Here is a 22,760-nt window from a genome sequence, read left to right as displayed (position 1 = left end):
ATCCGATATGCCGATATTTTTCAGCTCATTTTGGCCGATGCCGATACCGATGCCGATATATGTTTATTTTTTCCCTTTGTTTGGAAACAACACCATTTTGAGCAAAAACTCAAGCAAAAAATGAAAAAAAAAATTTCATTCTGGTTTCAGATTTCTGAGGTATCCTTCTTGTTGAAGATAAATAAATGTTAATAAAGTTCTTTTTATGATAAGAGTATATTAAAAGCTCTGAAAATAACAATAATAAAGTCAGTAATTTTTCACCCCAGATGCAGCTGTAACCTAAATATTGTATTTTTGGATTTAACGTTTGTGCACATGAAGTGGGGGTGGCATGACATCCATTGATGCTGTCTTTTAATTCTACAATTATTGTAGAGGTCCTTTGATTATTTTTCATCATCCATTTCGTAAAATTTTATTACAGATTAATACACTGTATATAAAAGTATTTAATTTACAAGTGTCATGCTTGTGATTTATGACATCATTACTGATTTGTTTATTCAGAACAAGAAGTAACTTCAATTTATTTGTGTATTCTACTTTTCATTGTATTAGTGTAACAACAGCGTACCACTACATGTATAAATATATAGCGGTCTAGCGGGAGGGCACTAGGACCTGGAGAAGCTTCTGCTGCTATGGAGGCTGCCGCACGTGCTAGAGAGTGGGACTGGGGAGACGCGATTGGGCTTGTTTTGGGCTAGTTTTGTTGTGAAAACGTGGCAAATCTGCTGCTGACGGTCACGTCCTTCTGTACGTGCATTCAGAAATTCAAGGCAGCATTTAAAAACAGTCAATATAAATCACTGTACATGCAATGTATTTTCTTGTTTTCACTTGAAGAATGACTGCAGTGCTGACATGGTCTCATCTGTAGCACTCCTTGCACACGTGAGTTATTGCAGGCACATATCAACACGTTATCATATCGGCAAGGCATATCGGCATAATGTTTTCATATCGACCGATGCCGATTTTTACATTTTAAGCGTTTATCGGCCGATTCCGATGTCGTGCCGATAATATCGTGCATCCCTAATATATAATATATATATATATATATATATATAAAAAACAGTTCATGACACCTTTAATGTCTTTCAAGAAAGTCTATTCTGCTCACCAAGGCTGCAGTTATTTACAATTCCTTGTATGGACACTTCTGCCGGATAAGCGCGTGCACACGTCAACCAGAGCGAGAGCGCGCCCATCAACAAGCTTCATTCGGGTTACGGGAGCCGTCGGCAGCGCTGTCATTTTATTTTTAGACCAACAACGTCGCTAAAGAAGTCTGTTTCTGGTTTTGAGGTAAAGATAACCTTGTTCAGCTTCCCAAATAACCCAGCGTTAAGGAAACAGTGGGTGCAGTTTGTTTTGCCGGAGCAGCAACGGAGTTGTGCAAGTGTGTTTGTTTGCTCCTGGTCATAAGTCGAATCTGCAGTTGGTGAGTGAAACCGCATCAAATGTCTGTGTTTTGTTGGCAATCAGCGAGTAAGTGCATTCAATGTTTAGGCAATGTTTGCATTCAATGTTCAACACAAACGTTTAGGGAATCAAAAGTTATCCAGAGATAATGCCATGATGTATTGTGTGTGTGGCATAGGGGTGTTTGTGCTCGTGACTCTTTAGCTCCGCCCACTGCACGCCTCCACGAGCTCGGCTGTTTTCTGAAAGAATTGGTACTGAGTATTTGTCTTATGTATATGATAAAACTAAAGGCCCTTCGGAGATATGAAGGATGTAATACTACTCTAAAGGTACTTAAGATTAACATGAGAATTGACTATCAACTAATTTTCAAATGAATTTTTTTATTTATCTACTAATCATAACTAAAATTCTGTAGCCTTTAGATTAGACCTTCACCTGCGTTCCAGTGCCCCGTCGTATGTGGAGTCATTGAGAGGTGTGATGGGATAGCCAGGAGCCATCATGGTCTGGCCCTCTGGAGAGCTGTACGCCGTCAGGCCATCTGCACTCCAGGAGGAAGAGAAACAGAGAGGTCCCATACTTTAATATTGTTTTAGCTCCAGAATGTATTTACTCATTTCTCTTGGCTAACGTTTAATGCACTAGAGCATCTGAGTTCAAATGAAACTAACTTGCGACACTAGGGGGCAAATCTACACAGACCACAGCTGCTCGAATATGACTGCCAAAACGATCTGCTTCAGTCTGTAGCCCATATGTAACCAAGTATGAAACTGAATTAGCACGAGTCGCATGAGATCATGCATAACTCACATGTCAATAAGCCTGTGCTAAATCCGATTGTAATAATTTGTCAACATTTATAAATGTTGCCATTTGGCAGCTTAAAGGTAAATTCTGTCCTCATTTACTCACCCTCATGTCATTCCAAATCCATAAGACTTTCATTCATCTCCGGAATACGAATGAAGATATTTTTAATGAAATCTGAGAGTGTTCTGACCTATTGAAAGTCTATTCACCCCAGTTCAAAACTCAGATCGTAAAATAAAATAAATCCATATGAATGGAGCAGTTTAATACAAGTCTTCTACAGAGATTTATCGCTTTATATGATGAACAGATTTCCTTTATAGTTTTATTCACATATAAACATTGATCCACAAACTAATTCAAACATATCTTGACGATACTTTGATGTTTTGTTCTACGACATAAATTGCACACACCCATACCGATAACATGAATTTTGAGACAGCTATATTTATTTTTTAAAAACGTATGTTTTTAATAAGTAACTAGATAAGAATTTTGGGGTGTGAGTGTGTGCGGTTTATGTAGTAGATCAAAAAGTCAAAGTATCATCAAGTTATGTTTACCACAGGCTTTATTTTACTCATAAATTGAAAAACGTCTGAGCTAACCCTTTAATAGAAGGCACTGCTAAATGAAATGATTTGTAGTCGTTTCTAATAATTGTATAATATTAATTAAGAGTAATTGTCATGACTCACCCTGCCAGGCGCATCCAAACACCTCTACTCTCATACACACAGTGTGTACGGCATCGGTGACAGGAATCAACCGCAAGAACCGAGTGATGATGGGAGGATGGAGGTCTCTCACCACAGAGTCGTAGGTGTTTACATTGCCCATTATAATCTGATGTACAGAATAAATAAGTTAAACAATACCATACAAGATATTGTGGTATATATATTATGAAAAAATGCTGCATTCAAAAACGCATGCTCTGAAGTAAGTGTGCAGTATGAATGAAATTCGGATGTATTACATACGCTATGTTGTCACTGTCATGTGACGTCTGTTGCGTCACTTCACAGTCTTTCATTTACATACCCTTTCCTATGGCCTAATGGGATAGTTAAGTGTCCACTGGATGCACACTATTCATTATGTGGTATCCTTACATGTCAATATGTTTGGCATGGCTGAAACGCCATATTGACCAATCAGCATCCAGAATTGGAACTCGGTTTCTAATACAAAATGTTGCACTACATTAAACCGTGTTCAAACCAGGTCTACCGTGACAAATTTCCAGCAACAAGTAATGTTTCGGTCCACACCAAAACTGCACAACGACACACAACCACAGAAACTATGCAGCCAACATAATTAGGGCTCATCAGAAGCCAGATTCAAATGTGCTTTGCTTTCATGACATCATTTACACCCAAACATAAATGTATATTATAGACTTCCTTTATAGTACCTCCTTATAATAGCATATAAAATACACTCTTGTCTTTCCTACCTCGATGCCAATTCGGTTTCTCCAGGAGATCCAGCGGCGTCCATCGCGACTGTACTCCAGACGGTACTTGCGTGCATACTCGTTGCCGGAGTTGTGTGCATAGCGACCCTGCGTAGCAACCACGGTGAGGAAGATGAGCTGACGAAGGTCAAGCTGAAGATACTGAACATCTGAGGGCTGCAGTTGACCAGCAGGACACCATGCGCCGTCACCCTCCTCATGGTTTAACCTGATGCAAGTTAAAAACAGTCATTATCTTCTTCCAAAATGTGTTTCGTCTGCATGCTCTCAGATGCAAGTTATTTATTACATATGAACATTATAATTTACAGTAGCTTCTCCTACTTTTCTTAAAGGGTAAGTTCACCCAAAAATGAAAATTCAATTCAATTCAATTCAATTCAATAATTTATTGCCATGTCAACAAGTTGATAGGAATTTGTCTTGGTACAACTCTCAGACATAAAAAAAATTCTGTCATTAATTACTTTCCCTAATGTCGTTCAACACCCGTAAGACCTCCGTTCATCTTCAGAACACAAATTGAGATGTTTGTGTTGAACGATGGCTCAGACAGGCCTTCATTGACACCAACATCATTTCCACTCTCAAGACCCATAAAAGGCACTAAAGACGTCGTTACAAAGCCCATCTCACTACAGTGGCTTTACAATCATTTTATGAAGCAATGAGAATAGTTTTTGTGCGCAAAAGAAAAACCTAAATAATGACTTACATAGTAATGAAAGCTTAGAACCGTTATGAATCAGTGTATCGATTCATGACTCGGATCGCCAAAGTCATGTGATTTCAGCGAATCGTGAATCATGAATCGATACGCTGATTGATATCGGTTTGAATCTTTGTTTTGAAATCGGCCCATCACCTTATAAGTTGTCGCTTTATAAAATTATTGTAGAGCCACTGTAGTGATGGGCTTTGTAACGGCGTCTTTAGTGCCTTTTATGGGACTTGAGAGAGGAAATGACGTTGGTGTCAATGAAGGCCTGTCTGAGCCATCGGATTTCAACAAAATATCATAATTTGTGTTCTGAAGATGAGCGGAGGTCTTACGGGTGTTTAACGACATTAGGGTGAGTAATGAATGACAGAATTTTCATTTTTGGGTGAACTAACCCTTGAATGTAGCCTGAGGTGGTCATACTCAATTCTAGTCAGAATATGAGTCTGAAACTGCTCCATTGGGCTGTGATTATGGGGCGTGTTTCAACCGAACCAGGAAAGACCTCAATTGGATAAACCAACAACCAATCAGAACAAAGCAACGCATTGTCAAATGTCAACAGACAGAGCTCAACTGCACTGTGTTGCCAAGTTCGCGTTTTTTTCCGCGGGTAGAAGTGACTATTATGTGATATATAGACCCATGAGTGCGAATATTAGCAGGAAACTTTGCCAAAATAACACACATTTTACCCCTCAAACACCATTTTTTCCCCAGAGAACCCCCTGAGAAGCTATTGTTTAGGGCTAGAAGTTGGCAGGTTTTGTTGTAAAAACTTGGCAATCCTGTCTGCACGCACGCTGGAATAAACGATCTTTGCCGGTGTTGTCAAAAAAAATAATAATTTAATGATACACAGAGTACTTACCCAACATGATCATCATTTCTGAGAGAAATTGTATATGCATTCACCTTCACAAACAAGCTCTCCGTTTAGGATTCGAGTAAATATAATCCAAGCCCCTTTGATGACGTGCATGATTACGTTACTGTTGATCATTTGTCCGTCATCGTCTAAAGCCCGCCCTGATGATGTCATTGGTCCGAACAGTTTCTGTTCGGGGATAATCACTCCTCTATGGAGCGAGGCCAGACCGAACTGCCCAACCTAAACATTTTGTGGGCGGGGCTAAGTTCGGCTGGCATCCAGGCTACCTTTAATGATATTTAGCGCCAGTTTATCAGAATTTTGTTATCTTCAACTCACTGGATGAAAACGCTGCTTTATTTGGATATTTTATTCCCATTTTGCACACAAGTTAAATTCACAACTTTGGATGGAAACATAGCGAGTGGGGGCAATGTACAGTATGCTCATTTACACGCATCCAGATCGCTTTGCTAGATAAGACCCTATTTCTCGTCTGGGATCGCGCACAGCCTCTGAAACGGCACCGATTTGAACCTTCAACCATTGGTTGCCATTGAAGTCCATTATGTGGAGAAAACTCATGGAATGTTTTCCTCAAAAAACGAAGAAAAAAAAATTGACTGAAGAATGACAGACATGAACATCTTGGATGAGATGGGGGTGAGTAAATTATCCGAAAATGTTCATTTTGAAGTGAACTAATCATTTGAATCGCAGCCTGCACAATGTGCCAAACGCACTAAGCCATCTCGATTTTATTTTGAAATATCGTGCAGCCCTATCGACTACACCACTTCTGCACTTCAGTGTAGTCTGTCATATGTACGTTACCTTGAATACTGAGGGCCTGTGGTTTCATACCACTGGCTGGAGGCTGTGATGTCGTCGTTTTTGATCCTCCCGTCCTCCATACCGAGAGGATAACGACAGTGATCTGAAGGACACAATGAGAAAGTGAATGTTTTTGGTCCTGTCTTTACAGATGCATTTGTTTGTGCAGGTGAGCTTGTAACATTACCTGGGTCTATCTGGCCATTGATGTTCTTTAGTAAGATGGCTAGAAGCAGATAAAGCAGCATAGTGAGACCTCAGAGTCTGCCAACAGACCGGACCGCAGACTACATCTCTGAAGAACACGAAGAAACGTCAGTAATGTGACATCTACTCATTTTCCAGTCAATATACATGTCACGAGAAGTGAAAGAGAAAATACTGACTTCGACATGAAAGTAAAAAGTAATAAATAAAATTCCCCTTTTTACAGTCAATAAAAAAAAGTAAACAGACAACCTCTTGTAAACCAAAAAATCTTAAAAATGAAAAACAACATACCCATTCTTTAAATATACAATACCATTCAAAAGTTTGGTATATATATTTCAAAATGTTCCTGTTTTTACTGTATTTTTGATCAAATAAATGCAGGCAAATAATTGGCGAGGCGAGCATGAGACACCAATTTTAAAAGAATGATTGTGTTTTAACTGGTACACAATTTGCACTCGCTGTCTGATGTTGAAGACGACATGTTTAAACTCTGTCAGAGGACCGACTGTAAATGTGATACAAATGACACCCTGATGATCTCATGCAGGGTGCATCTGCACAGTCCTCTGGGTTTTCCAAGTCCTGTGGGAACCCACAGGTCATATTAGCATCACCGCTATGCTAACTATGCAAACTATGCCAGAGCAGATGTGGCCGGGAATGACTAAGAATTCCAGCTCATTCAGGCTGGGTTTCTCAATAATGATGAATAAAAGACGCTCTTTCTCAAAACACACAGTGTCATTGAGACTCTTATTATAAAAACAAGAATTGTTGAGACTGCACATAAAATGTGAACAATGTTTAATTGCAAGCAGTTACTCATGCATGCCATATTGTTGAGCATTTTATGAATAAAAGCTGGCTTGATTAAACTTTTTTTAACCTCCAAGCACTCTCATGTCTGTGGGGGGAAATAATAACAATTTTTATTATGTGCGATAGTCTCAAATTTTCATGTTTTGTCTGCATATCATGTGCATAAAATGGCCATTTTATTCTATCCAGGTTTCCATCCAAAACTTTTGTATAAACCTTATAAATTTTTTTTTTTTACATATTAAAGAATTAATAATAAGTAGCATTAGTAGTCTTAAATTAAAAGGTTAGTTCACCCAACAAATTAAAGTTCTGTCGTTCCAAACCTGTAAGACTTCAGTTCATCTTCAGAACACAAATTAAGATAATTTTATAAAATCTGAGCAGGTTCTGTAGGAATGCAAGCCAAGAAATCTAGATGCACCCTAGCAACAACAAATGTAATTTGCAACCAGGGTCGTCTAGCAACTCTCTGTTGGCTTGCGAGCTTGAAAAACCAAACTCTGGTCAGGCCAATCACATCGTGTGTAGAGTCAGTGGGGGGGATTAATATAATGACGACAGTTGTGACGGGTTTGCATGAAATCCCTGCTACTTCCCTGCTAACAATGAACGCCACTGAAGACATTCTTAAAAAAGGAAGATGTGTTTTGAGTTTTGCCAACTGTATACGGCAAAACTTTAATCTATCAACTAGCTCTGCTGGTGGGAAAACGCATGGGATTTAGCCACAACTTGCTTGTGATTGTTGTCTCAACTGATAGCACTCTAGTTTATTGTAGTGCTATCTTATTGCGTGCACAGGGAATTTAAAAGAAAAACGTTTATCCCGCCTCTCGGATTGAGCCCTGCCAATGGTGTGTTCCCAAACCCAACATCTTGATGTGGGTCTGGCTTGTCAGGCTATAGTGATGCACCAATATGACATTTTTGGCCGATGAAAAGCTGTTAACCGACATTGGCCAATAAATCTAAAACCAAATTTGTATATACTTATCGAGAGCCTGATAATAAAAACAAAAGTCTCACCATTAATGAGATAGTTCACTTTGAAATTAAATTTTGATATGTTTTAGCTTACCTCATGGGCATCTGAGATGTAGGAGTATTTGTTTCCCCAGTAGTTTCAATTTTGATCATTTTAGGTCAAACCGTTCTTGTCTGTGCCTCACATAATGCAGGTCTATGGTCACCACCTCAAAGAGCATACACAGAGAAGTCCAAATTAAACAATCCCCCATCGTAAGTACACACTGATGGCCTAAGGAAAACAAACAGTGTTTGTATCGTTTTTACCTCTTGTACACCACTACGTCCGACTGATCCGAGGGCGCGCGTGCGTGTTTCCTGCGGTGTACAAGAGGTAAAAACGATATAAATACTGTTCGTTTTCTCACACAAACCGCTCGTTTCGTGTCTTAGGCCATCAGTGTGTACTTACGATGGGGGATTGTTTAATTTGGATTTCCCTGTGTTTGCTCTTTGAGGTGGTGACCATAGACCTGCATTGTGAGGCACAGACAAGAACGATTTGACCTAAAATGATCAAAATTGAAACTACTGGGGAAACATATACTCCTACATCTCAGATGCCCATGAGGTAAGCTAAAACATATCAAAATTTAATTTCAAAGTGAACTATCCCTTCAAAAGCCATGTCGAAGGCTTTTTGAAGTGGTAGTTGCATAGCTGTCAATGGAGGGGCCAGAAAACTCTCATATTTCATCAAAAAGATGAACAAAAGTCTTATGGGTTTGGAAAGACGTTTGAATTGGAACCACTTTGAAACATGCTTAACACCAACATGGCAAATCCTAACAATCATCCTAGCACTGAGTGTTTTGCATAGGCCAACACCACTCACACTTGCCTCAGAATCAGGTTTACAGGCATTTATGTTATAATGTTTAAATGAAACATTATAACCAAAGAGACTTGCAAGAACCCAAACATATTACGAAATCCTTGTTCTGCAGCCCAAAGCCTAACAAAACTGTCATCCGAAGCCTGAGCCAGACAGGACCACTCTTCTCCGGAGCCGGGGTCCTAAGGGCCCCTCTGATAGCAGTGAGTATCAGCGCTGGAAAGACTGAGATAAATGTTAGTGTTGTTGTTAGGACAGACAGCGTGCACTTCATGTTTGAAACTGTGTTGACTGCAGTGCGATTACTGTGGAGGGTCTCTCTCTTTTCCCCAAACCTCAGACCACAGGAATGTGTCTGATTTCATGACTGCATCACGCCCCAGCCATTACCCCAGAGACAATTACACACAAACCATCATCAGCCATTACTTACAACTATGACAAGTTCAGTGAGTTTGGACGTTACGAAACAACATCACAGACAGACGATCATGGCTGATTATTTAGATTATTTGTGCTATATAGATTGTGCTGTTAATTATTTAAAGGGGGGGTGAAATGCTGTTTCATGCATACTGAGCTTTTTACACTGTTAAAGACTTGGATTCCCATCCTAAACATAGACAAAGTTTCAAAAACTAATGTTGGACGTTTGATGGAGTATTTCTGTGTTAAAAATACTCCTTCCGGTTTCTCACAAGTTTCGGAGAGTTTTTTTCGAGTATGGGTGGGCTTGACGTTAATAGATCGGAAGGTCCTTGTATGGGCCATACGGGCTCTTCTCCCGGTAGGGTGCGCGCGCGCGTGACTAGAGCGAGAGAGGAAATGCACGCCTGTAAACACTGCTCTCAGGTGCAGATCCAGTCGAACCAGGCGCCGCGCTCCACTTTATTCCTATGGGTGACTTCAACGCTTCAGCACAGCATTCCGGGAAGGCAGCGCTGCATTTGACCCGATTTGAACGCAGAAATGACGGGAAGCTTCACAACATCGCTTCAGTCGCGTTGCAAAGTGGATCTCCACCGTTCACTGCTGTCAGGACTTCACCAAATCATAACAAAGAAGTGTGTTTTTGACGGAGCGGTCCCAGCGATAAGGGTTCGGTCCTGCTTTGGAAGCAGCCGGTGAGTAAAACTGCTTCAAATGTCTGTGCTGTTGGCTATCGTCGCGTGGGTAAACATCTGTAAACGACACGATCGCGTGCTTCGTCATTCAAATGCGCTAACGGACTCTATTGTTGTTCTATGCACACTAGTCTGACCTGCAAAACCGTTTTGCTTGCTACTGCTAAGGTTTAATCACATACAATAGTTCATAAACCGAATCATGTCCTCATAAACTGCGAGTAAAGACACACAAATGTTGACAGGCCACTAAATACAGTCCATACCACAGAGACGGACGTCCTGTGTTGCTGTTTCTCCTGTTCAATTTATTTCAGCCTCCGAATGATTCTGGATCATTATCTGTGATAGCCATGGGTTTCTCCAAGCTTGAGGACGTCACCGCTTTGTTCGCGATTGTCATTCTTTAGCTCCGCCCACACGATACGCCTCCAGGCGCTTGGTTTTTTCCGGAAAAACTCGGTACAGCCCATATTTCTTTTATAAATTTAATAAAACTAAAGACTTTTCGGAGATATGAAGGATGCAATACTACTCTATAGGTACTCAAGATTGACATGAGATTGACTGAAACTGAGTGTTTCACCCCCCCCCCCCTTAATTCTAAGGGGTCAGGTATATAGTGACCCCCATTAAGCATTATCATCTTACATGTTGTATGTAATATACACTGCTGTTTAAAACTTTTTCGGCGAAAGCCACTACTCACACCTACTCACTACTCACACTACTGGAATGTTTTACCAGATGATATAAAGGTGCACATCTACTTGACCTCTAAAACAAAATGAGGAACTTTAAAATAGCATAATAGGGGTACTTGGTTTCGATCATTACAGCCTCTAAACACAATCGTGATGTGTAAAGATTCATGTGTTTATCGTACATGTGTTGATGAGAATACCCCATGAGCCATTACATAATTTGCAAGAACGGAACATATTTTATCCCACTTGTTACAGTGGAAAAACAAACTAAAAAAACATGTACACACATAATCAAACAAAAACTTCTGGAGTGCAAATTAAACATTTTGAGAAAAAAAATTCTGTGATATTTTATTGCTATTGCATGATAGGGGGCTGCAGATATAAAGTACATACTAAAGGAAGAAGAGATAGAGAGATAGAAGGAGGATGGAGGTTGCAGATGGTTTATGTAATGTTTGGCTCATGTAAAAGCCTGTCCAGTACCGGGATTCCAGCCTTCTTGCTCATCTTTCTAAGGGGCCTCATGTGACCGACTGGGAAACACAGCAAAGCAACAAAACATTAACAGCACTAACAGACCCTTAGCTAACAGGGAGAATCTAAAAAACATAATAGAAAAAAAATACATAAAAGACCATCTATTTTCTTTAAATTCAGCATAAATTAAAGGAAGCAAGATGAAACTACCATGATGTGTGAATGGTTTAAAATTTTCATGATATATTAGGGTTACCACAATTACTTTGACCCAAAACTTCAGTAGTCAATACCATTATTATCAGTGAAATTTCACAATTCTCCAAGCCAATTTTAATACCACAGCAAAAATGTATATGCTACTAACACATTCCTTTATTGGGGTTTTTCAGTATAGCTTTATTTAATGCCATGTCAGCATCTGTGGCTATCTCTATGGCAAAAACTGAATTACAAAAATACAAGAGCTACATATAAAAAAAAAAAAAAAAAGTGAAAATCAAGCAAACAGAAAGGATAAAACAATTACTAACTACACGATTTTTTTAGCATAATACAAATTCAAAAATCTTTTCTGGAAAAATCTTAATACACAAGACCTTTATTGAGATTTGTTTGATATTAACTCTATTAAATCGTGTCAATGAATTACCTTGCTTTAATTAGTATCAACTTGAAACAAAAGTAACAGTACTTTTAACACCACAATATGTCAAAATAACCCAATTTTTATAAAAGAAAATGACCCAAAATGCAGCATACGATCCTGCTAACACATTGTTTTTTTCCATGTTGAAACTGCATAATACATGATCCTAAATTTAAGATTTAAGCTTTAAGCTGAAGTTGACTAAGAAACCATTTACTTATCAGGTAACTTTTTCACTTATCATTTACTTATATGATGTAGAAAAACTGAAAAACCATCTCCAATATAATCAGTGAATTATTTCCAACTTTTTTATTTTTCAGTAGGCAATTCGTACAGTAAAATCTGTGAATTAAGCTACATTATCTTGCATTTGCACAGCACCTTTCCTGAAATAGACGTACAGTATCTACAAAGTGCCGCAAACAACGAACAGGCTGTTTCACGAGAGAAAGTCTAACCTATACCCAAATTCCAGACTCTTACAACTAGCATGTACATGCATGCATGCTGACAAACATGTGAACCTCTGCAAGCATGCAAGAACGTGTTTGCCCAACTGAGCTACAATTAACCGAGAGAAACTTGAACTCGTTCTATTCACTCTCATCTACACAACATGTTTGTCACAGATACACATGCATCACTCTCACATTCCTTCATCCTGGTGTTAGGGAACTGTAGTACAGTTCACTCAATGGCCTCTGACAAGTCTTACTGCCAAACATCTCAAATTATGCAACACAATAAACAATGTGCAGAGCAAAACCAAGAAAGAGTCGCTGGCAGCTCACCAGAGAGATAGAGCGAGAGACTGCACAAAACCACAGCCAGAACCGACATCAATGTTGTAAATAATCTCATTCAACAGTCAGTTAGTCAGGTTAGATAGACCTCAAATGTACTTCAAATACACCACACAGGGGGAATAAAACAGGATACTGAAAAACTAAGAGGCACAATGTATCCAAAACCATGCTGTTGTCTTAAGGTCAAACTTACTGTGGCCACACAATTGCAGTTGAAGACAGCAATTGTCCTTAACCTATTCAGGAGTTCATGCTAAGACCTTTATATTTTCAAAGCATGAAAAGAACCCGTAGGAAAGAGGAAAAAACGCAAATAAGATCTCTTGAATATGGCAAGCAAACATAGATTTGAATGTTTAAAAATTACTCCGAATTATCTGAATGCATGAACTGATAAAACATATACTTTAAATTAGAGTTCTCGCAGTTTAACGATTACGTTACTTCCGAAGTCATGCGTCACGCCATTTACATTTTTTTTCATAAGTTGAATATGGGAGCCGGTCTGGCGGAAACATGATATTTTACTTTATTACGTGTTATAATAGATATTTTTCTTACACAAACCTACACAAGGCCTTTATTAACACCCCAGAACCATGTGGAGTACTTTTATAATGGATGGATGCACTTTTTGGGCTTCAAACCTTGGGCTCCCATTCACTGCCATTATAAAGCTTGGATTAGCCAGGACATTTTTTTCATATACAGTGGGAAAGTAAGTATTTGTAAACACCCTGCTCTTTTACAACTTCTCCCATTTAGAAATCATGGGCGGGTCTGAAATGGTCATCGTAGGTGCATGTCCACTGTAAGAGACATATAAAAAAAAAAAAACAGAAATCACAATATATTATTTTTTAACAATTTATTTGTATGATACAGCTGCAAATAAGTATTTGAACACCTGTCTATCAGCTAGAATTCTGACCCTCAAAGACCTGTGAGTCTGCCTTTAAAAAGTCCAACTCCACTCCATTTATTATCCTAAATTAGATGCACCTGTTTGAGGTTGTTAGCTGCATAAAGACACCTGTCCACCCCATACAATCAGTAAGAATCCAACTACTAACATGGCCAAGACCAAAGAGCTGTCCAAGGACACTAGAGACAAAATTGTACACCTCCACAAGGCTGGAAAGGGCTACGGGGAAATTGCCAAGCAGCTTGGTGAAAAAAGGTCCACTGTTGGAGCAATCATTAGAAAATGGAAGAAGCTAAACATGACTGTCAATCTTCCTCGGACTGGGGCTCCATGCAAGATCTCACCTCGTGGGGTCTCAATGATCCTAAGAAAGGTGAGAAATCTGCCCAGAACCACACCACGGGAGGAGCTGGTCAATGACCTGAAAAGAGCTGGGACCACCGTTTCCAAGGTTACTGTTAGTAATACACTAAGAAGTCATGGTTTAAAATCATGCATGGCACGGAAGGTTCCCCTGCTTAAACCAGCACATGTCCAGGCCCGTCTTAAGTTTGCCAATGACCATTTGGATGATCCAGAGGAGTCATGGGAGAAAGTAATGTGGTCAGATGAGACCAAAATATAACTTTTTGGTCATAATTCCACTAAACGTGTTTGGAGAAAGAAGAATGATGAGTGCCATCCAAGAACACCATCCCTATTGTGAAGCATGGAGGTTGGTAGCATCATGCTTTGGGGTGTTTTACTGCACATGGGACAGGGCGACTGTACTGTATTAAGGAGAGGATGACCAGGGCCATGTATTGCGAGATTTTGGGGAACAACCTCCTTCCCTCAGTTAGAGCATTGAAGATGGGTCAATGTATTTCCATGTTTTTGAAAGAAGCCTCTTATGTTCACCATGGCATTTATTTGATCAAAAATACAGTAAGAATTATGAAATATTATCACAATTTCAAATAGCTGTTTTCTAGTAATTACTCTAGTCGTCACATGATCCTCATTCAATCATTGTAGAAGCCTAAATGCAATTAATACATTATTTTATTTTACATAGTTAAATAGTAATTTACCTTATTCATTTATGTGGAGGAAATTGAAAGGGATATTTACATTAGGTTGATGCAGTTAATATTTACAGTAATGCAAGGAGTTAATTGGGTAATTATCTAAAATGTGTGTGTATAATTTAGAGTGCATTTATAATACATTAGTGATATTTGAGGAATATAGGACCGTTTTGGCATTTTTACCTTTAAACGCATGTACCTTTAAGGCTCTCGCGAGAATGGTGAGAAAAGAGGGGGGAAAAAAAGGTTTTTTTTCCGTGATCGGAGTCAGGCAAGGAGAGAGTGGAGCCTCACATTTTTTTTACTTTTTCTCTCTCTCGTTAATTAATCATTTTATTTTTTGTAATGTTCTTGTGATTATGGTTTTGTTGCTAATCGAATAAAAAGATACATTTTCACACAAGTGGTTCTGTGGATTTATTGATGTGGATTTGGACGAAGAGAGTGGACAAAGCGTCAAGCTAGGGCTTCATTCAGTGGAAACCTACAATCATTATAATATGATGATTTGCGGTTTAAGGTTTAAGATATTTCTTATTATTATCAAGGTTGAAAACAGTTGTGCTGCTTAATATTTTTTTGTGGAAACCATAATAAAAAAATGCAGGATGCTTTGATGTAGAGTATTGTCTCTATTAGTGAATAAGGCATCTCTGTGCTTCATTACATCTTTGAGACTTAAATATCACTCAACCGCTCTCATTAAATTCATATTGGCTCTATAAAACAAACACACCCTCTCTTGGATCCCTATTATGACATAACCAAAGCCCTTTCTTGGTCAACCCCAAAATGGCTTCAGAAATCGAATTATTGCTGATAGTATCAAGCGTTAAGGTCTGCAGTAACTTTCAGAGATAAACACTGAGCAAAGAGCCTGATAATGAGACACAGACAGAAACAAGAGATGTGAGCATGAGCAAATTTATGAGAATTTACGCTCAAGGCATTTTTCATTTGTTAGGCAACATCTAACCTCTGCTCTGGCACACAACACTTTCTTGCATCACAGGAGAAAGAAAAACAGTACATGAGGCACTTAATAAAAAGCACAGAGGAAATCGCTGTGATAACAGCTTTCTGAAGATTAAACTCAGAGATGAAAGTTATCGTTAATAAACATCAATAACCTGTCACCTCACATGCAATGAATTTCAATCAAAGAGCTTTCACTTTTTAAAGCCGCAACATATCAATCCATCTCCGATTCTGCAATCCAAAGAGCTGTGCTGTTCTTGTACTTTTATCAAAGTTTATAATACATTCCTGTTAATACACTGGGGCACACTTCGTCACACTTACTCTATAGTGAATATTTCTCATATTTCTTAAAATCAGTTCAATAGCAGGGCATATTTTAAGGTGTTGTCGCAAATGGAACCTGACACTAAACAGCTTGTTTTAGGCTTTTCTGCACAATTTCAACAGTAAAACATTTATAAAAAAGCACAGAGATTTGACTCTCGGTTTAAAGAGTTAGTAATAGAGAGCAACAGTCGGGTTGCGGTAAAAACTGCATTCATTTTCTTCATAAGGAAATACATATTAAACAATAAACTTTAGAGCTCTACTATGAGGTTGTTAATCGATGATATTGACTAGGGAAGCACGATACCGATACCAGAACTCGGGTGTCAGTCCAATACTGTGCTCAAGTACTCGTACTCGTATTTGTAAAACTACCCCGATACAACCTCACCCAATAGCACTTTAACGCACCTTCGGACGCGGAGCTGCGCAGAGAGTTCGCCGTGCACACCGCCAAGTGAAAAGGGGTCTCGCACTTTCAACGTGCACGACTGCGATGACTTTATTTTTTATTTTTGGCGGCGAGTGGGCAATAAACCAAGTTTGAACCTCTCGTCACGCAGATACCTCTCGGTAGTAAGTAGTGTTGAAAGTGAAAGTCTGTTTAGTAAGCATGTGCGAACCGTTTGAAAGAAAACTATGAATAGTCAATTGCCAACCTTAATGCCGCTAAAAATAAATTCATTGCATGCGAATGCTTACATTGCATTTTGATCACTGTATTAAACTTGAACGTTCACTGAAGCAACATCAGCCATTATTATAGACATTCAAATCAACAGCGTTCTCAACAGAGTCAATGGACAAAGGACTAATACGTCAAACCTAACAGCCTATCATAAACAGATTTCCTCAAATAAAAGTTAGTCCACAATGAACCACGGCATTTACTTTTTCATTACCATGGCCACTTGTTGAAACTACTTGCTTGTCCAAGATGAATGCACTTCTCGTGTATGAAAAGTAGCTGCACACATGACAGACGGCAAAATCTCAAAAAGCTTTTCGTTAATTGTTATATTAGTTTGACATAACATGTAAGAAAACAGAAAAGTTTTACTGGTATGTAAGCTTTCACAATCCACCCTCACCTTCGTGGAAATTTATCTGAAGCCGTCGCAAGCGTCAGAGAAAACCAATACATGCAAAGCCCGAGGTAAAATTAAATGATTTTGTTTTGCTGTAGACTGTACACTTTTCAGAATAATATATTAATTTCAAGATATAACATTAACACGACGGTGATTTAAACATAGCCATTGTTAAAAAAATAAATAAAAATTGTATATATATATATATATAGCGATGCAGCAACAATACAGTTAGTCCACGGTTCAATACATACCTCGGTTTTAACCACAGTTTTTCGATTCGTTATCATTTTTGCTATTCTATTCTTAGGCGACAGGAACAGAAGAAATGTTAGAAAATTAGAAATGTTTTTAATGCAATACTCTTTCTTTATTTTACTTTAAAGACTTGCAAACCCTTACTTAAACTTAAAACTACTTCGACTAAAAAGTCCCGGCTGAAACATCCTCCCTCACATCTCCCCCTCCCCCCCTTGACAGAAATTAGAGAGTGAGGGAGAGATGTGAGGGAGGATGTTTCAGGATGGGCTTAGTGGGCTAAGCTAAATGCTATCAGATCATCGCAGCGCGTCAGAGAGATTAAGTGAGACGAGAGAGGTATGTATCAACTCATTTTAGTTAAGGGAATATCATAGTTTAATATGAAAAAGTGGTGAATCCCTTTAAAGGTGCACTATGCAACTTTCCGTCCACTGGAGGGCGCCTATTCAAAACAAATGCGTAGTTTGATGACGCAAAGTGTGAGCGCATCATCTTGGGAGATGTGGTCTTCTCATTACAGCCGGTGGAAAATAGGACTCGGGCAGAAATCAAGTTCATGCATGCGGTTATTAACGTTACTGTAGTGTAAAGCAGAGCAGGACCGAGTGTTGTGGACCTGAGCACAGCTGCTGGAGCGATTGTTAAACAAATACCCGCCTCGTGAATACCGAGACTTTTATTATGACGGGACGGGACACAGTTGCCAGGCGCCTGCACTGATCCGCTCTTCCGGTTATGATTTTGAGGTAATGCAGCTCTGTTTATCATATTAGATACATTTAAGTGTGTTTAAAATGATGTTATGACGTTACTCCGTGTGTTCACTTGTTCACACTACTAAGAGTAAAGCGCTCCTGCCAAATAAAAGCCGAAACCGAGGGTAGCGCAGATATGACGCAATTGACAGACGACTCCCTGAAACGTCCCCGTCCTTAGTTAAAATAGCAATTTTCTCACAATTTACAAATAGTTGGAAACATCTGGGATATTGTAGGTACTCAACTGAACAAAATATATAACACCAGCCTAGTGGTTTTTGTGATATTTTACTGCAAAAATACAACATAGTGAACCTTTAATGGAATAATGGAAATGAATCCGTAACCAGTGCCGCTGAAAAAGGAAGAGGGCGCTAATGCACTCTAAAGAGCAACAATTGAGTTATGGAATTAAAAACTCCATTAAGAAATTGATTTTGAATCATAACTTATAAAGCTTTAAAGATGAACCTATTGTGAGATATACGGTTGTTAATCCATGGTATTTGCTTCAGCTGTCTGTATTTTTATAATAATCACATTTAACAGTGGAATTCCTGGTGAAAACTACATGGTGCTGTAGAGAAAAATTACATAAATTAGAGAAAAAGCAATACACTCCAAAATAGCTCTTTAGCTCCCCTCACTCCAAAGATGCACTGCAAAGGACATAATCGACTCATCTCTAAAAATATATTGTTTTATAGGCTACATATAAATAACATTAGTAAGTGAGTAGTTTAATGTTTCTCCATCATATTCAGTTCATTCATCCATCTATTAGGCCTATTAAAGTAATCCACACGGCTACAAGGGGGTTAATAAAGATATTTTACTTTATAATGTGTTAAATATGGATATTTTCTTACAAAAATCCACCGATTTGCTTCAGAAGACTTTTACTAACCCCCCCAGAGTCGTATGGATTACTTTTATAATGGATGGATGCACTCTTTTGCCCTTCAAATTTTCAAAAAACTTCAAATCAAAGTTTGTAAGTGTTGTGATTAACCTCATAGTTGATTGACTTGGTTAATGGCAAATAACTCAGGACTATATTAAAATCCATTTGGGATAAAATACTTCAGGAATCAGTTCCGCTGAAAAAAGGGGGCGAGAACTGTCGCACTCCATTTAACAGCTCGGACTGATTCAGTCTGATTCGTGACCGAATCGTTCAGAGCTATTTTTTTCACGGTCTAATGGTTCAGACCGGTTTATTTGTGAACTGACTCAGATCCGAATCGGAAAAACGATTCTTTTAAGAATCGGACATCCCTCGTGCAGAATCCATAAACATTTAACAGATCTTTCTAGAGGTAGTCATGTTACCGGCGATCATTTATAAAAGGTAAAAATTAGACATGCGCATTGCGGCCTGGTTTATAAAGCTGATCGTCAAGGAGACAAATGAAACACAAAGCGGCAACTTACAGAAATAAACCCATCAAGACAATACAGTGAAATAACAGCCACAAAACATTTCACCACATAACGTTACCCATCAAACATCAAAAAGGACCATGTGCTGATGTGGATGATATTGTCAATTCAAAACTTTTCACACAATCGACTGTAAATGAAAGAGATGCATGGTCTTTAAAAAAAAGTGTCCAAAGATGACAAAACAACGTTTCAAGTATCTATGAATCAGCTCGAGTTCATCAACAACAACACGTCCATCTGTCTGAACGCAAGAGTGTTTCTCAATCGCAACAAAAGAGTCCCGAAAAAAATCAACAACTTCAGTTTGTCTTCAGAAAGTTTTCTATCTTTCGCTGTAAAATGTCAGATTACCTGTTTTCGGGATCCTGACAATCGTTTCACCGAAGTCACATCCGAAAGTCAGCACGCCATTACAGATGTCGAGGCATTGTGTTCAACAGTTTATGTTCTTCAACACTGTTACAATGCATCGGAAGATCTGCTGCAGGGGAAGAAAAAAAAACGGTTCAATGTGATTTTTACATCACATCCCTCTTCCGGCCACTTGAAGGAGAGCAATGAATGCGACACTGAACAAATGAATGAATACACTAGAACAGAAATATTATATTATATTATATTATATTATATTATATTATATTATATTATATTATATTATATTATATTATATTATATTATATTATATTATATTATATTATATTATATTATATTACTATATTATATTATATTATATTATATTATATTATATTATATTATATTATATTATAGCCTATTATATTATAGCCTATTATATTATATTATATTATATTATGGCCTATTATATTATAGCCTATTATATTATATTATATTATATTATATTATATTATAGCCTATTATATTATAGCCTATTATATTATAGCCTATTATATTATATTATAGCCTATTATATTATATTGTATTATATTATATTATATTATATTATATTATATTATATTATAGCCTATTATATTATAGCCTATTATATTATATTATATTAGCCTATAGTATAAAAATAAGTAACTAAGTAACAGTAACACAGTAAAACACAAGGCAGCTGTATATTATATTATATTATATTATATTATATTATATTATATTATATTATATTATATGAATTATATTGTATTGTATTGTATTATATTATATTATATTATATTATATTATATTATGTTATGTTATGTTATGTTATGTTATGTTATGTTATGTTACATTACATTACATTACATTACATTACATTACATTATATTATATTATATTATGTAGGCTAACTGTCCAAAGCAAGGTTATTAGAGTTAGTAAAACTATAATTCGTTATTTCAATTAACAAAAATAATAAAATTATTTTTCTTAATTGAAATAAAGCTTATAAAAAATATAAATATTAGATAAAAACTTAAATGAAAATGAGAAATTAAAAATATATAAAAAATAACAGTAGCTATAGTAATAAATAATAAAGTTAACCTAAATAGTAATATAAAAACAAAACTAATACAAAGTTTTACTAATGCAAAAATATAAAAAATTAAACAACACCAAAAAAATAAAAAAAATAAAAGCAAATTCAACATAATATAAATTAGCCTATAATTCTCTATACAATATACTTAAATATAATAATAATAATAATAAAAATAATAATAATAATAATAACAATAATAATAATAATAATAATAATAATAATAATAATAATAATAATAATAATAATAATAATAATAACAATAATAATAATAATAACAATAATAATAATAATAATGTTTTATTTATAAAGCACCTTTCCCAAGCCCAATGCCGCTGTACAGGGAGATATTGAATTAAACATGGCATAAACATAGCATAAATGAATTAAACATGCATGTAAATAAAGATCCATACGTAAGACCATACATTATACACAGGCACAGCCTAGATACCTACATACTGTACATACATACACATACATGCATACATACAGACATACAGTCCCGGTGCTCCCTATACATTGTGTAAGGCCAAATGATTTTTTTTTTTACATTCGATTACTTTATTCAATATACATTCCTATTGCCTATTGTATTTGCCCCATTGTTTGTAATTTTGTTGTTTTTTAATTGTATTACTTTTTGAACTCACATTTTTTTGTTGACATTGAAACTGCTCTGAAAGAACAGATCAAATGGGTTGGGGGTCATTGTGGGGTTTTTATTAACACAGACACTACAGCAGTCGAGACATGAAGTTATCAAAGCATGAACTAGAGTTTTATTGTCTTTGTGGCTGAGAGCAGTCATTATAAAGACAAAATTACGAAGGTGGCAAAATGCAGTCTTGGAAATAGTTATATGAGATATCAATGTAAGTGAGGAGTTAAATAACTAATAGAGCTACATCAATTGAAAAACTCAGTTCCGATTTAAAAAAAAAAAAAAAAGGATGGTGGACCAAATACATTAACCTCGGTTTTATCATTATTACATTTCAGAAAGTCAGGTCACCAAAATCTGATCTCAGCAAGTCAAGAGGAAGAGCAGAAACAGAGCAAGCAGATGTGGAAATTTGCAACAGCATAACAATGATAGCAAAAACATGAAAATGTTTAAATATTGAAAAGAAGAGAGGTCCAAGAACGGAGCCTTGAGTGACACACTGAGACTAAGAGAATAAGTGGAATAGACGTATACGTGAGATAAAACGTAAACCATGAAAGAGCACTAACCATAATGCATATAACTAAAAGATGATAAACAATTATGTTATGGGATACAGTGTCAAAAGCTGCTGTTAAATCAAGCATGGTGGGAACAGACGAGAAGAGAAAGTCATTGGTCATTTTTAGTGTAGTGCAGTTTCAGTGCTATGGCCTGATCGAAAACCAGACAGGGATCAAGAAGATTGTCAATCGAAAGATGAGATTGTAGATGAGAATCAACAACTTTTTTGAGCAGTTTAGAAACAAAAGATTTAGAAGACAAAAGACACACACACACACACACACACACACACACACACACACACACACACACACACACACACACACACACACACACACACACACACACACACACACACACACA

At 37.2% G+C, this 22,760-nt stretch overlaps 1 protein-coding gene across 2 annotated transcripts in view; it reads right to left on the bottom strand.

Moving 5' to 3' along the window:
- The window catches only part of ddr2l (discoidin domain receptor family, member 2, like), a 40,046-nt gene extending 19,874 nt beyond the window's left edge, over positions 1–20,172 (bottom strand). The window contains exons 1-6 of one of the 2 annotated variants that reach the window (XM_067439530.1): positions 20,041–20,172; positions 6,350–6,457; positions 6,163–6,265; positions 3,716–3,944; positions 2,952–3,099; positions 1,873–1,978 (exon numbers count right to left, since the gene is read on the bottom strand). In XM_067439530.1, the coding sequence (XP_067295631.1) occupies positions 1,873–1,978; positions 2,952–3,099; positions 3,716–3,944; positions 6,163–6,265; positions 6,350–6,410 (647 nt within the window). In that variant the 5' untranslated portion in view covers positions 6,411–6,457; positions 20,041–20,172. The remainder of the gene's footprint in view (positions 1–1,872; positions 1,979–2,951; positions 3,100–3,715; positions 3,945–6,162; positions 6,266–6,349; positions 6,458–20,040) is intronic. The other variant, XM_067439531.1, reaches the window with a different exon arrangement.
- Between the last annotated feature and the right edge of the window lie 2,588 nt (positions 20,173–22,760).

This window comes from Pseudorasbora parva, chromosome 3, assembly GCF_024679245.1.
Source record: "Pseudorasbora parva isolate DD20220531a chromosome 3, ASM2467924v1, whole genome shotgun sequence".
NCBI classification, from domain to species: Eukaryota; Metazoa; Chordata; class Actinopteri; order Cypriniformes; family Gobionidae; genus Pseudorasbora; species Pseudorasbora parva.
Note: the sequence above shows the minus strand (reverse complement) of the source record. Positions and strands in the feature narration are given on the sequence as shown.